Source organism: Cydia splendana, chromosome 5 (assembly GCF_910591565.1).
Source record: "Cydia splendana chromosome 5, ilCydSple1.2, whole genome shotgun sequence".
NCBI lineage: Eukaryota > Metazoa > Arthropoda > Insecta > Lepidoptera > Tortricidae > Cydia > Cydia splendana.
Genome location: NC_085964.1, coordinates 22,231,523 through 22,248,980, shown reverse-complemented (window position 1 = coordinate 22,248,980; position 17,458 = coordinate 22,231,523). Strand labels below are relative to the sequence as shown.

The 17,458-nt window shown below is 35.7% G+C and overlaps 1 protein-coding gene across 1 annotated transcript in view; it reads left to right on the top strand.

Annotated features, from left to right (window-relative positions):
* Positions 1-1,551: 1,551 nt before the first annotated feature.
* Positions 1,552-17,458, top strand: part of LOC134790912 (uncharacterized) — a 35,541-nt gene continuing 19,634 nt past the window's right edge. The window contains exon 1 of the mRNA XM_063761911.1: positions 1,552-1,906. Within this exon, the coding sequence (XP_063617981.1) occupies positions 1,844-1,906 (63 nt within the window). The 5' untranslated portion in view covers positions 1,552-1,843. The remainder of the gene's footprint in view (positions 1,907-17,458) is intronic.

Here is a 17,458-nt window from a genome sequence, read left to right as displayed (position 1 = left end):
AGGAGTAGGTACAATCTGTTTTAATTGAGGACAGTCTTTTCGAAAGGGCTTATTTCTCTATGGACACCATACAAAAATAAGCTTTTGAAGAGACACTAGTCAATAGGGGATATTACTGCAATGTTCTGCCGCCAGAGTGCAGCACTACCGACTGAGTAAATTTATAGACTAACTTATACATACTGTGCCTTAAATTGTTTTTTGACATGTTTTCACAGACAATAAAATATGATATTGATGAATCAAGGCGGTTTGTTAACAATGGCCTACCGGTAAACGCGAAAATCGAAATATAGTTATCTGCCTCTTTATCGCTCGAATAAGCAAGAGTGATAGAGAGATTAGATGACGAAATTTCGATTTTCTTGTTTCGCGGTAGGCCATGTGATTGACGTGACGTGTGATGTGTCAATGTGGTTTGTTTACTGTATGTGCCACAAAGGTGCCACCTACGCAGAGCTTTGCTTAATATTTCCTATTATTTGCTCGTGTTACAGGAGACACCTGTGGCCTATTTTATAAAGCTACAAGTTACAATTTACAAGCGGAAGTCTCTTTTTAACCCTATGTGTTAGAACGAGACTTCCGCTTGTAAATTGTAACTTGTAGCTTTATAAAATAGGCCACTGGTATATCTACACTGGTTGGCCCGAGGCTTCTGCTCGCTTACTGCTGCGAATATCACTGGCCACTTAACTCTATGACGGCTCTATTTGTCTCTGGTTATTGTCTAGCAGTGGTGATGCGATATTGTTTCCAGTTATCTGGTTTCAGATTAGCGCAAGATGCGAGGGTGTTGTAAGCCTCGGCCATTTGTCATGCAGCGTACACTAGACACGAATATGTTGTCTTATATTTTAGTGTTACAAAAGGCGAGAGTTTAAAGTGTTATATTTTAGTGTTAATTAAACTACGAATATGAATACTCTAGTGTTCAACAACACATATAATATGTTCATAGCAAATAGCGCAGTAAGTATTTTTTTCATATTTGTCATCAAGAATTTGAAGAATTTGACTTTTGAAGACAGCTGGGTTTATATAGCGTAAACACCCCAATAATCGAGATGTTAAGACCCAACAGTTGACACCTTGCTGTCAACTTTATTGCTATGACATTATGAATGAAAATGTCGATTATTGGAGCTGTGTCGGGCACTGGAGCCTCTTCGTTACTTTATATTCTGACCTATTGCTATTATTGGCCTAGTGCTTTGCTTTAAGGCCTTTAAGCATAAAAAAAACGTTATTTTTCCGTTAAAAATAATAATAAATAAAAAGATGAGAAGACACGAAAATGTATTGTTCAGTTAAATTATTCACTCCCAATTATATACCTACTTAAACTTTGCGTGAATAAATAATGCCTTGCAATTCGTAGGTTTATTAGACACCCTGACGTTTTAATCACGAATTGCAAATGATTAGAAGATGATTAGTATATCGTTCCAATGACCCCAGCATCTCACCGCATCATTTCTTCCGCAACTGACCCAAAAACGGAAAATTCCTAAACAGGTTTTTATGCAACATTCTATTAACATCCACAATTACGGATGAATGTATATTCTCATCTGAAGAATCCTTTCGAAACAAGTAGGGGACAGAAGAGTAGGGGTGGTAAAACGGAGACACACTCTCTTCTCGCGATACAGCCCGTTCGACCGTCGCCGCGCGCAGCCGATGCCACGCGCGTAAAAAAAAACAAATTGTCTATGAATTTTCCCGCTAGTTTTCAGTGCCGTTTTGATTTTTTAATTTAAATCGTTTAAGGAGACTAGTTTTTGGTGATTGTGCATTGTTGGATTAGTGGACTGTGTTGTGTGATGACTGGTAGTGCACCATGAGAGGCTTATGGTTGTTTTTGCTGCTGGCGCATACGGTTTGCGCCATCACCGGACCTAGGGTCAGTAATGTGATTTTTTTAAAATAATAATTTAGGATTGGTTTTGTAACAGGAGCAAGAATAAAAACGATTTATACCCCGTATGTTTTCGAGTGTTTCACAAGTAAACATGCATGTTTTTATAATTTGTCATCGCGTCTTTTTATCGAAGTGGCCACGCCTCAAAAAAATAGATTTTTTAAATCCATAGGGAAAACTATACTCTAGCAAATCCACTCTGTCTGTAGAAATAAGCGCGAAATACAAATTTTGTATGAACGACCGACCCTTTGCGCTTACATTTTTCAAATCTGACGCATTTATCTACTGACGTAAATGGCTTGCCAAACTATAGCTAAAAAATCTATTTGTTATTATTTATATGTATTTGTTTAACTTCGTTTATAACAAAAAATATTGCGAGGAAAATAAAAATGAAATGATAAGTTACTTTAGCATTTGAATTCGAAAATGAGGGGCCGCATTGGTGCGGGTGATGCGGTCCCGGCCTAATAATAGCTACGTTATATATTATTTAATACTTATCGATTATAAATTAAATCTAGTATAGGTACACTAGAACGTCAAACTTTATCTATTAAAAGCATCTTAAAATCACATTATAAAAAAAAATCTTAACATTAAATTTCTACGTAGGAACCTTTGAGCTTTATATAAAATAATTAATAAACACCTACGTCAATTATTCTCAAGCATAAAAATAAATTTGAATTACCTCATAACATAAGGCTCTTAGCTTTTTACCAGGTTCACGATATAACATCGAAAGTTCATGTCACGTAATCGTATAATTACTACCATTTACTACTGATTCTACGATAAAAGAAAGTCCCCATATCGTATCGTGTGGCACTTTCCAAAACTGCCGTTTACACAGATAATTTGCACACTAGGTAATTAAAAACGGCTAAACGCATTTACATAATCATAGAATCGTGAGTTAAAGATACGTAAAAGTTAATTTTCCTGTTATATTTGTGTAATAACGGACATAATGGCGTATTACGCAATGTTATCTAAAGTGTTTGTTTAATATTATATGTCGTAAAGTTTCACTAAACGACCAGTTTACTTTTATGTTCAATACTGACGTATATGTATGCTTGTATAATATTATTTTATACAATCGTGATATAATAGAGAGCTTTTCAGTAGAGTACCATGTTAAAGCCACGAAGCTGGCCGAGTTAGGTACGCGATTGAAAAGTTTGATTATATCACAATTGTATATAATACTTTTTCTACGAGTCAACTAAAGTAATACTTTTTCTACTATTTGTATTATAGTACTAAATAAACTACCGTAAAATGGGGTGAGTAGGGTCAAAACTGAAATTAAAACCTCGATAACATTTTATTTTTACATATGAAAACTGAATGGTGTATATAATAAGTGTTCCGGACGTTTGTATTTTAGTTTTTATTTTATTTTGGGTAGTTCCATTTCATAACTTTGACGATAAAGAGGAAAACCCACCTCACCCCGTAGTGCCTCGTATTTGGGGTGAGAGGGGTTTTCATACACAGGTGATTTTGGAAGATTGTTGGGTCGATTTTTTTTATTATGCGTATTACTATAGCTCAATTTCAAATTGGAATACATTATTTTTGTAGCAGTAGCCTTAAAATCCCTTCTCACCCCCCTCTCAAACCTTCTCTCCCCATTCATAACCCACCTCTCCCCGCGAAACCTACTCACCCCGTTTTACGGTACCTATCGACCTACTGAAAAAGAAGCTCGTTGATATCTTATGTTCTATTGTTTGGTTTTGTTATCTTGACCGCGGCGACAGGTGATTGGTCAAATTCATTATTGTACAATAAAGTGTTTCGTAATGAAGGCCCATACTGAAAAGTATGCGATTATAGTTTGGTATACGAAGTCTTAATTCTACCATTGAAGTCGACGAGTAGAGTTGTTTGTTTCGGTGACATCTTATTTGTAAAACATAAGTTTCTGCAGATTTTTGAATATGAAACTCGCCAAAGTCTATTAAATAATATGAAAAAAGTTAGCTTTATATTAGGTATTTTGTCAGGTACCTACTTATGGCTGAATTTTGTATGAAATAAGGGAAAACAGTTGTTCAACTCAATAGCATGTTTCTGGTCATTTGTCAAACTTACTTTTCAACATACCAAGTACCATAGAAATTTAAAGAGACTATTTCAAACAAAATGCGCAACATTGAAGCGCGTTTAAATATTAAACCCAAGACTTTAACGCCTTGAACTTCACACAACGCACATTTGCACAATGTGTAGAGAGTGAAACGTTTTGACAATGCCCGCTTAACGGCCTTCAATTATTGTTTCTCTTCTTGTTTAAAACTATACGGGAAATGTGCGGGTGCTGACTTTCTTTCTGAACTTTGTAGCAAGTAATTATTATCCTTACCTAAATACTTGATTTGCCTGAGGAACAATGAGGATTGTCGAAATTGTATAGCTAAATCATGAGTCATTGATTTGGTTTGACATAGGTAATGTGTTATTATTGTCACAATTCAAGAGCTAAATCTTCAACCATCAGAGAAACGAGTGAGATGTAGAAATAGTTCAAATATCTAACGGATGTCAGCAACAATAAATGAGTGATATGCCGAATACCTTTTTAAAAATTGATATATGATCCAGGTTAAAAGTATTACCTGCTTATAACCTAGTTTTGTCACTTTCTCATTTTTTGTTTTATTCAAAAATTATTAATGACACTTTCATTGTAAAAAAAATCTTTAAAATTGGATGAAATGAAGTTATCATTTCCATTACGAAGAGCGTGACCTTTGCACACATGTTATATAAACGACACAGCTAAAAATTGAAACCATTTTCAATCCAAACTGAATATGTTAAAAATAAATTCGAGAATATAGATAGACACATAGAGTTTAAATTTCAGTTACAAAACTGTCTTGCATAATGTGAAATTTTTATCTCTTAATGCAGAGAGAATGTTCGATGTATCATATCACATCAAAGACATCTTAACAAGATTTCAGCTCATTATGAAATAGTTTGAGAGAGCAATCTAGTTGTTCATGCAGTAAATTAACTTCTGCATGCGTGGTTTACTTTGTATATGAATCAGAGAGGGTAATGACTTGGTAGTTGATTATCATTCTTCATTAAAAACTCGCGCCCTTGTAAGATGTAAAATACCGTCTTTTGAAATTAAAGACTTGGGATAATTAATTTAGGATAAATATTTATTGTAAATATGTAACTTATACCTCTATGGAGTTTGGTACTTCGAAAGATACAGCGTGCCCGTCCACTATAGGCCTTAAATGCAGGGTTTCATTCTACTCGCAAAACTGATCTACTTTTATAATGGTACTTACCAATCCCGAAATCGCAAAAAACTCTCCCATAGAAAACATCGACATCTGATCAGCAAAAATGTGTGAAACAGCCAATATGTTTTTTCGGGTTGATCCCATAATAAGTACAAGGTTGGTACAATAATAAGTACAGTTTAACGAGTAGAATCGAACCCTGCTTTTAAAGTCCTATTGGAATTATTGAAAGGCGCATTTTAGATTAAATTGAATTTAATTTAATATAGACACCCTCTAGGCTATCAGCAAAAATAAATTAACACCAAAACCTTGAAATTACCCAATTGTGTAAACATTACAACATTAGATCTAGACACTAACTAAATTCAATAAAGGTCTCCTAAGTGTTCTTTCAAATTTGGTGACGTCCTGAGATTCCTTAAGAAACACCCACTTACATAAGAAACCACAGGCTGAGTTACTCAGAATGCGATAAGTACCACATTTTGTGGCACAGCATCAAGTTACGATGAATGCAATACCACATTTTGCGGCAGGGCATCAAATTGTTTCTTGCGTCAAGCCATCCGGGTTTCGCAAAAAATAGGCCTGGCTCTGCCTACGCACAGATAATATACAAATTACTAAGTAATTCCCTTGACAATTATTACTATTACAATATTATCGCGGTTATCACGCTTAAGGCTTCTACAGACGTTGCAAGAAATTGCATGCGATTTTAGATATTGCTGGCTAAGTAGAAGCAACGAATTTTATCGATTCCAATGCCGCACTAACGAAATTCCCCAATGGGGTTGGCAACTGTCAAATGTTTGCATAGATGGCGCCATCATAGCTTGCCCCCTTTTCTATAGGATTTGGCTTAAAGGGCTGGCATCCAGGGCATAAAATTCCATTTTTTTTTTTACATAATTCTAGGGATTGACAGGGCAAGCTATGCTTGGCGCAATCTGCTAAATACTTCGACCGGCCAACCCTATTTGGGCATAGCAAATCGCATGCGATTATTGGTGGCGTTTGGAGAGGCCATGATGCGGTTCCGCCCGCCGCTCTCGAGGCGTATTTTGATTGCAATTTTGTAATAACAGGTAATGAAATTGTTAAATCGCTAAATCTCCCTGGTAGCAAATACGATCTGCGTACTGCGATTAGCTAACAATAACCAAATTAAATGACAATTATATTAATTACAAAACAAAATAAATAAAAACAGTCTACAAAGTTTGACATATTTTTATTTGTATACACGTATTTTGGACACAAAAGGTAAACACAGCAACTGTCCACCGATGGAGCTTATGCCTTTTATAATAAGGCCGATGGACAGTTAACAGGCCCCTATTTCACCACGGTGACAGGTGCGACAATTGTCGACATCACTGTTACTGACGTCACAGGCCTCCATAGGCTACGGTAACCGTTTACCATCGGACGGGCGGTGTGCTTATTTGCCACCAACATCTTAATTTAAAAAAACTCCATTATATCGCCAATAAATAAGTACTTTATTTTGTGAAGCTAATGGCAATTGTCACAAGAAGCACGACAATTGTCACGAAATTCCGACAGAGAACTTATTTCCTGTCAAGAATTACCGAAAATTCTTTTAAATCTTGTGACAACTGTCATCATCACCATCATAAACTTCGCAAGAGAAATACCTATTTTTAGCCGATATAATAAAGTTTTTTTTTAAATAATACAATGATGGTGACAAATAGGAATATGGTCCGCCCAATGGTAAGCGGTAACCGTAGCCCATGGATGCCTGTGACGTCAGCAATAGTGACATTTGTCAAATTGTCGCTCCTGTCACTGTGGTGAAATAGGGGCCAGGTGGTTACAGTAGGTATGGGCGAGGGTACGTATATAAACCTGTATAGGTGTTTACAACACCTATTCAGGTTGTTCTGTGGTGTTGGGGTTGAACAAAAATTCTAGATTATAATCCTTAAGGAAATTGCTAAATTGCGTGTCACGCCATTCGAAATATTTATCGGTCCAATCAAAAATCGGTGTCATAATGCCTTTCGGCAAATCCTCCTCTTTCATCAGCTCTTGGACCTCGATTATCTTATGATATGTTTCGAATAAAACCTCGGCAAGTTTCAACGCGTCCCCATCTTCATCATTTGTGAGATCCCCGAGGGCCATGTAGTCATCTATGGCCTTAGATTGCAGAAAAAATTTGGATATCAAAGCATTGAGGTTTGCGAGTTGGTCTTCGGGTTCTATCAGTGTGATGGTCATGGTGCTGCAAAAGATAAAAAACATATATAAAATAAACAGGCCAAGTGCGAGTCGGACTCGCGCACGAAGGTCTCCATACCATTACGCAAATACGGAACCCTAAAAACGGTAAAAAATCACGTTTGTGGTTGGGAGCCCCACTTAAATATATAGCGGCAACAGAAATAGATCATCTGTGAAAATTTCAACTGTTTCGCTATCACGGTTCATAAGATACAGCCTGGTGACAGACAGATGGACAGTGGAGTCTTAACTAATCCTATAACTAATTATAGGATCCCGTTTTTACCCTTTGGGTACGGAACCCTAAAAATATATAAACAGAGATAGCGTTGCTACAAAACTGTGACTTCACGGCAAGCCGATTTCGTACGGACATAGATTTCGATATTTATTCTCATAATATGAAATTACATTATAAATTATACTAGAGTTATCTACATGAATTTATATTATGATCGTCATTCATATTTACATAATATTATTTAATAGATAAAAATTAAAAAATGACGTAAAAATAATTAATCTTATGTCAACAATTTTATCCATTCATGTCAAAACAAAATAAGGGATTAACTAAGTACATATTATCCATATTACAGTAATATGGATTATTACTGCAATATGGATTATTACTTTATCGGGTTAAAAAGAAAAGTGAACGACCACGCAACCGCCTTTTTATACAAAAGTAGTCCCCATTTCCCTCTCAGTATAATTAAATTAATTAATTACAGCGATGTCCCTTTGTATGATTATTTTTTAGATTTTTTAATTAATTACTATAACCTAGAGCTTTTAAATATTTGTAAGGAGCTTAGAATAAATCATTATTAAGGATGACTCACGCTAGACCGGGCCGGGGCCAGGCCGGAGCTTCCGGCGCTTCGTTTTCTATGGAAACTACCACGTGATCACCGAACAGCCGTCATAGAAAATGACAACTCGGACGCCTCGGCCCGGTCTAGCGTGAGTCATCCTTTATGATTTATTCTAATCTATGAAGATAAGTATTTTTACTAATAATAGACACAAGTAACCAAAACCATATAATACATATTGTTATGTTATAAAAATAACAACTTATCAACCGAATCAATTACGCAATCGTGTCAAATCGCTTCAGTCGCGTCCAATTGTGAAGTCATGTATAATTAAAAATATAAATCAAAGATATAAATCATCACCAATATAATCGATTATATGCCCTTTCCAGATTTAATCGAGAATCGTAAAAAATCATTTCGTTCGTCACAACCCTACATAATAACCCTATATAATTGCTTAATGACACGTGTATATTGTTGCTCATATGTTGACAGCAAGGAACTATGAAGAATATGGAAGGTAGAGGTAAGAAATACAATTTCCATGTGTCAAAAAGTGTCCGTCAAAAAACCTTATACAGGTTGCGCCTAGGGTTACCAGATACTAATTTAGAATTTCCTGACAAAATTCCTGATTTCCTAATATTTTTCCTGACATTGGGGGCTAGCCGTTAGCGATGGCCACCCGATTGAGCCGATAGCCAACGCGGTACGCGGCCCTAAAGTGGTGCATACATTATTTTTAACCACAGATGCAGAGGATACTTCTTATTATCGTTCGTTTTTAGGGTTCCGTACCCAAAAGGTAAAACGGGACCCTATTACTAAGACTTCGCTGTCCGTCCGTCCGTCTGTCTGTCACCAGGCTGTATCTCACGAACCGTGATAGCTAGACAGTTGAAATTTTCACAGATGATGTATTTCTGTTGCCGCTATAACAACAAATACTAAAAACAGAATACAATAAAGATTGAAATGGGGCTCCCATACAACAAACGTGATTTTTGACCAAAGTTAAGCAACGTCGGGCGTGGTCAGTACTTGGATGGCTGACCGTTTTTTTTTTTGCATTTTTTTCCGTTTTTTTTTCATTATGGTCGCGCATGAAGGGTTCCGTCCTTCGTGCGCGAGTCCGACTCGCACTTGCCCGGTTTTTTTAGCATTAGAAAGAAGGTAAGCGATCTTGACATGTCTTTTAATTGAAAAACGCTTTTTTAAAATCAGTGATTATTACTTATGACAGCAGAAGAATATAAATGATTGTACTAGAATCATAATTGTTACATATTTGCAGTGACTTATTTTTAAAACGTGTTTTTCAATTAAAAGACACATCAAGATTGTATACCTTTTTTCTAATGCTAAAGAAAACGAACTATACATATATTGTTATCTTTGCAAATGCGAATATTAGACATGATATCGATTTCTAAATCAGAATCAGAAATCTATTAATGTATGCTTGAGTAATTTGTTACGAAGTGTAACAATTACGAAGTTTTTGATAAGTTGAGTGGATTTCATTCATTATTTTTTTTACAATGTTTTTGGATTAATTTAAGTAAGTAAAAAGGTACTTTATAAAAAAGTCTATCAATTCAAAAAAATCCTGACATTTTCGTGTTCCGTCCCCATTCCTGACAAAAGGCCAAAATTCTTGACATGTCAGGAAAATTCCTGTCATCTGGTAACCCTAGTTGCGCCTCACCATCTAGAATATCTGATAAAAAAAATTCAAATCATTGATTCACTCAGTCAATAACGCCTACGTTCTTAGCAACTCTAGCGCTACTCTGGAGAGATTTGGAACTATTATTTATAGCTGGACACTTCTGCAACAGTTCTGCCATTTTAAGAGATTGTCGTCCTTCCTCTACCGTCCATAATGAAAAATCTTATATTCTGACAAGAAATTGTAGAAAATTATTGAGGGCTCCACTTCCTACGTAACTGTCACAATTTTGACGTAAAATGTACATGGCAACAAATTAGTATGGTTTTTTTTAGTTCTATTTTATTTAATTTCTACTATTTTATGTCGCACTATGACATAGGTACTTCAACAAAAAGACGCGCGCTGGCAACGGTATCCGTACTAGGGCCTACCGTGAGCGCAAGCATCTTTTACAGTCACTCTAATTACGCCTTGATTGGATGCCCGCAATTTGCGAACTTCGGTGTTCGCGGTAGGCCCTCTGGCCAGACTACCAGGCTGGCACGTGCCAGCACGCACGCAGCTCAAATGTTGGTAGGTCCGTCGCCTACACCCTTTACCGTGACGATAAAACGCTAAATATAGAACCACGGTAAATTATGATAAGGCAAAATGTCTTAATATAAACCATTAAACGTATTAAATATTCCTGACTCACCTGTAGCTCTGAATCTGGGTAATTTATTTGTTAGAATGCCGGCAACAGGCAATCCTTCACACGGCACAGAGCACCACAAACATCGAAAGTCAAAATCGTTATCTACCTCTCTATCGCTGGTATATGCAGAGATAGAGAAAGAAATTTCGATTTTCAATGTTCGCAATGGGCACAGTTTTAAAGACAGATCTGCGCATGTGACTAAATATTTTGTGAGAATGGTGGGAGAAAAGGACTGTCTGGAGGATACGGGGGTAATAACATTTGGGATAGGTTAAATTAGGGGTCTTTACAGCCCACTACACTTGGGAACATAACAATTTACTTATACAAATAAAATATTTTGATTTGTGTTAGAAAAATACAGAAATCTACTTTATACAGTGTGGAAAGATAAGTCGGGCCCTGGAGGGAAACTACCTTAAATCCTTAAGCTGGCTCATTTTACTTAAAGGAGATTTTCCTGTATTTTTAAAAAGAAACAAAACTGCATTCAAAGATTTTCTAAAACTCGCTTGCCTCGCCCGGGACTCGAACCGACTAAAAATTCCAAAAAATAAACACTCGTAATTTTATTCTACTAGTCGATACAGTTAATAAAATGATAACATTTCTCCAAGAAACATTAGGTCTTACACTCGTCTGTCGTATAAAATATCCATAAAATCTAATATTTAGTACTCAAGATTTTTTTAGACAAGCCAAATTGAAGAAAAAAAGAAAAATCTTTAAATGCAGTTTTGTTTCTTTTTAAAAATAAAGGAATGTCTCCTTTAAGTAAAATGAGCCAGCTTAAGGATTTAAGGTAGTTTCCCTCCAGGGCCCGACTTATCTTTCCACACTGTATATCTACATATACTTGAGCATTCTCAAAAAGTTTGTACTTTTCGATCACATCTTAGATTTTTATAAAAACGTATGCTGGTAGAGTACCTATACGAAGCTGAACAACTTCCACCACATTTCCCAAAATGTCCCAGAAAGTTTCTAAGAAACATTCCTTTTTTCTACCTAATGTGTAAGGAACATTCCTTTTTTTTACCTAATGTGTAAGGAAATCTGGTAACAAAACAGGAAAGTTTTATAATAACTTTCTGGGACATTTTGGGAAACATGGTGGAAGTTGTTCAGCTTCATGTACTTTACCAGCATTCCAATTTTTATAAAAATCTAAGATGTGATCGAAATTTACAAACTTTTTGAGAATTGCTCACCTATTAATCCTACAATACCTAAGAATTGTAGGAAAACCTACAAGAAGGTCAAGCGTGGGTCGACATTACGACAAAAATCTAAACTTTGTGAAAAACAGTGATGTAAATACAAAGAAACCCTTCGGAGAGTTGGGGACAAGTCCGACTCGCACAATCCGGGTTTGTTTTATTTTATATTAAACACTTACGTTTCTCTGAAGTTTTGCTATTAGTCGTGGTAAATGATCGTAATCGCTAAAACGGCACATTACTCTGACATTAGCCATTTTGTTTACGTTTATTTAAATACCTAGATATACAGTCTCTATTAGGTATTTAAATAAACGTAAACAAATAATTTGTACATTTTCGGGTAGTTATAACATTTATTGGTTAACCAACCAAATACAAAACCGCCTGGATCTGTCACTGAAACGACCTGACTGTAACATGCTTTAACTACATTATTTCATCATGTAATGTTTTCATCTACCCTCAACTGGCTTTTGGGTTATTTATGTAGACTCAGAATCACGAGTACTATTGAATGAGACAAAGAAAAAAGTGTCCCCAGTTTTACATGCAAATTTTGGGTGTCAGTTTTGTAACGGTCCATACAAAATGTATGTGAAAATGAGCTACAAAACGGACATATTTTTCGATAGTCCTCGTGATTCTAAGTAAAAATAACCCAAAAGTTGATGGATTTTCTAATAAAAGTAAATGGTACACTTTTGTGTGAAAATGCTCGTATGTGACCGCGACACGGGAACGAAACGGAAAGCTGCCGGTCGACTCGCGCGCAGACGGTGATGCGCGTGCGGGTGAAAGTGGAAGTCGAGAGGTGACGCGTCTGCCCGAAGGCTGGGAGCGCCGAAAGGTAGCAACTGCCAGTGTAATTCACTGCGCTCAGTTATAACTGCAGAGATCGGACAAATTTGCGTCATTACTCGCAATAATGTGGACATGACTCCAAAATTGATTAAATAATTAATCATTTAATTAATTTCTTACCTGAGGCTTAATTTTGATTCCTAATCAATAAATAACACAAAGATTTCTTATAATGTAAATTTATTAAAGAAAATAATCAGTACGTTTTCCATATTTTCTGTAGGTACTCATTTTTTTATATCAAAAATATATTTAAGTCCTATTTATTGACTATAGGGAACAAAATTTAATCTCAGGAAAAAAAAATATAATTAAACGATTAATTATTTAATCAAATCTGGAGTCATGTCCACATTATTGCGAGCAATGACGCCAATCTGTCCGATCTCTGGTTATAAGAGTAGTAAAAAGGTAGGTAGGTACAATAATTATTAAATAACAACATTTCGAATTCGATTTTAGCAGTTGTACGTTTTAGTCGACTGCGCCGAAGCTGAAAAAGGAGGGTCGTATTTTTCACCTGGGCCGGATTGCATAATAAAATACAAGCTAATACTAAATTTTTTTTTTTCATACAAAATCAATAACAGTATTAGCTTGTATTTTATTATGCAATAGGCCTCTGTACGTGTAGTATCCCTATTCCCTATATCCCTTATTGTTATTACTACTAAACGGCTGCCCTGAGATTCTGATGATACCTATAACGTTAGATTATACTCTGTATCTTTTAGGTACTTAAATATGGGTAGTTTTAACATTTATTGTTTAACCGGTTTAACCAACCAAATACCCGTGTAAAAACATAGAGCATAACCTAACTAGTATATATCTTTCTCCTGTTACTCCTCAAGAAGTCTTCAGAGCAATAAAATCACTAAACAATACTACAGCGGTAGGTTGTGACGATATAAGTACAGAAACGATAAAATATACTGCATTTTTAACATCTATCCCATTGGCGCATATAGTAAATCTGTCCTTTCAAACTGGCATGTTCCCGGAAAGACTAAAAAAGTCAATTATCAAACCACTTTTCAAACAAGGGGAAAAAACCAGACTAGGCAATTATAGGCCTATAACATTGATCCCAATTTTCTCTAAAGTGATTGAGCGACTTATGTATAATAGAATAATCGAGTACTCTGACAAATACCACCTACTAACAAACGAACAATGTGGTTTTCGAAGGAACAGGTCTACAAATCTTGCTATATTTCAACTGCTGAAAACTATTCATGAATGCATAGACAAACGAATTCACGTATCCTCGATCTTCACTGATATGTCTAAAGCTTTCGACTGCGTTAACCATACCATATTGCTTAATAAACTCGAGCGTTACGGTATTCGGGGGCAGGCACTCGAGTGGATAAAAAGTTATCTCTCAAACAGGTTCCAATGTACTGAGATTAATTACTACTGTTCCAAAAACAATACCATTGAAACAAGAAGATCTGTATATAGACCTAATCCAAGAGGCGTGCCTCAAGGCAGTATTCTTGGCCCTCTCTTGTTCCTGTTTTATATAAACGACCTCCCACAGCAGACGAACAATCAAGTAGTACTTTTTGCTGATGACAGTAGTGCATTAATAAGATGTTCAAGCACAACAAAAGAATATGAACTTGAAATTAATAACACTCTTAATGATATTATTTCTTGGATGGAAAACAATGAATTAAGCATAAATTTGTCTAAAACTCACTTTGTCCAATTTCATACGAGCCGTAGGCCAGGTTTGTCAATCAACATATCGCATAAAGCCTCGGCGTTCCCCTCTGTCGAAAATAGGCGGCCAATGGTCAACCACATGTCAACCATCACACTCACTCACGTCACTCACTGACGTTTATCTGACATGACGTACCTATACATTTGATGTGCCCCTCCCCCGCAAAAAACGGCAGACTATTTTGTACCGAAAATTTTAGACATGGCGTCTCCGTTGGTTATATCCTCTAAGCATAAAGCAGACGCAATTACAGAGTCAGAGACAACTAAGTTTCTTGGACTCATACTTGACAGTAATTGTAATTGGCAATGTCATATAACCGAACTATGCTCAAAACTTTCAAAGTTTGTCTTTCCGATACGTAGGCTGATACATAATGCATCGGAAAAAGCGGGACTAATGTCATATTTTGGTTACGTCCAGTCTAGCATCACGTACGGTATAATTTTTTGGGGAAACTCCACCGACTGGTTAAAAGTTTTTAAGATGCAGAAGCGATGTGTAAGAGCGCTCTGTGGTGCATCTCAAAGAGACTCCTGTAGGCCTCTTTTTCATAAGTATAAGATTTTACCACTACCTTGTTTATATATTAAAGAAGTTGCTATGTTTGTAAAAAAAAACCTTAATTTATATCAAAGGAACGATAAATTCCATCGTAACTTGAGAAACGAGTACAAACTTGTAAATACGCATCAAACTAAATCGATTTTTTACAAAAATAGCATTTTTTCCATGTCAATCAAGATTTATAACAATATTCCAGATGTATTTAAGAACCTTGACAATACTAGATTTAAAAAAGCACTTAATGAATGGCTACTGAGCAAAATGTTTTATTCCCCACTTGACTTTTTAAATAATAATGGCAAATTATAAAATATTAAGGTAATAATAATGACTAATTTAGGTTTAATTAGGTTTTTATTAAGATGTAATGTAATGACACAAAACTGGGGACTTTATGTAGTATTTGTAAATACTGTAATTAACTCGACTGCATGTAGATAGTGCATGATATTAAATATTGTACACCATAAATATGGTAGACTGCGGAAAAGGACTTGTATCACCATTAACATCTTTTATATTTGTACCTGTGGTCTGACAATAAATAATTTCATTTCATTTCATTTCATTTCATTTCATTTCATTTCAATACAAAACCACCTGGATCTGTCACTGAACGACCTGACTTTGACCTACATTATTTGATCAAATGATCATGTAATGTTTTCATTTACTCGTACCCTCAACTGGCTTAAGAAGCCATTTGAAGATAGATTTTGTTTACTTATTTTTTAAATACCTCAAGATACAACTAATCCAAAGTAAGGCAATGCCGTTTTGGACAAAATAAAAGTTACGTATTTGAGCAACATCGTGGGCGTTATTAATGTCGTCATAATAGTCATACCATCGTTATGTCCGTGTTACAACATCGGACGAAATTCGGAAATCAAACAATGAGCTGGCGCTAGTGTCCGCAATCGGCGATAGATGACACCATTTTATGTCCGATATGATTATTTGAAAAGGTATAAGATCACACCATTCACACCTCATGTGTCAGCACTCAGCACAGCATCGCTGCATTGCATAGTTGCATTTATTTAAGGAAAAGAAAAACAAGAAAAAGAAGAATATATTCATAGACAATTCTTTGGTTTCAAATTACCTCATTATCAAACATTGCGCACCTACTTAGGTATACTATTCGCTTTTATGCTAATATTGCTAATGGCTACTCACTTTTCTATAATTATTGGACTGGAACTGGAGCACTTGTTTGTTATGTTAATAAGCTGAAGTGATGTAAAAAAATGGTCGACTGTAATTATAACACAAAAAAGGTGTCATAATATCTTCATGTAGCTGTATATCTACTTGACACGGAGAATCCAAGAGTATACTCGTACTTATAAATTAATAATGTTTAATTTTTTATAGGCATTTTCGTGAAATTTATTGACCATGAAACAGTTTTAAAAAGTTCTTTCTAGAGGCAATCAGTAACTAATTGCTTAAATAAAACCCGATTAGTAGGTAGACAGACATTGGAAACAAAATACGGGAATCATGTGGAAAAGTGACGTTAGGTATGTTTACTATCATATACCTATTGTAGGTAGATAGGTATACAATTTACATACATATGTAAATAGGAGATCTGGAATACCTGGGAACCATACAAATCTGCCAACAGCGTATTAAATACAAACACATTTTAGAAATAGGTCACTTCTAGTGTTTTTGTTAGAATAAATTTGTTTCTTTTGATGTACCGTCGAATAATCATAATGTTTACGAATTATTTACCAGTGCACGTCGTAAACAGAATATTAAAACAGCATAGAGAGCGCTTCGAAAGCACTTTCATTGTTTTCTGGAAACTCCCATTACCAATTGTCATGCCAAAGGCGTGATTCAATAGAATACCTATACTTAGGCACAGAATAAGTAAAAGTACCTACTTTAGTACAGAAGGTACTCTCACCTGACCTAAAGTTTTGAGATTTGAATGTTTTGACGACCGGTCTGGCCTAGTGGGTAGTGACCCTGCCTGTGGAGCCGATGGTCCTGGGTTCGAATCCTGGTAAGGGCATTTATTTGTGTGATGAGCACAGACATTTGTTTCTAAGTCATGGATGTTTTCTATGTATTTGTATTTTATCGTTGTCTGAGTACCCACAACACAAGCCTTCTTGAGATTACCGTGGAACTCAGTCAATTTGTGTAAGAATGTCCTTATGATATTTATTTATTTATTTAAATGTATTCAAAATATAATACAATATTACCCCTCTGTTACAACGAAATGCAGCAATTTTTTTTTTCAATCTCTAAATATATTCACGCAACGCGCTTACGGTAATTAAATTGTATGGTAATTAAACTAAATCTGCACCAACTTGGTAGCTATTAGAATTTCACGTTTATGGTGGCGCGTCCACACTCGGTTGCTCACTAAGTCGGTGCCAT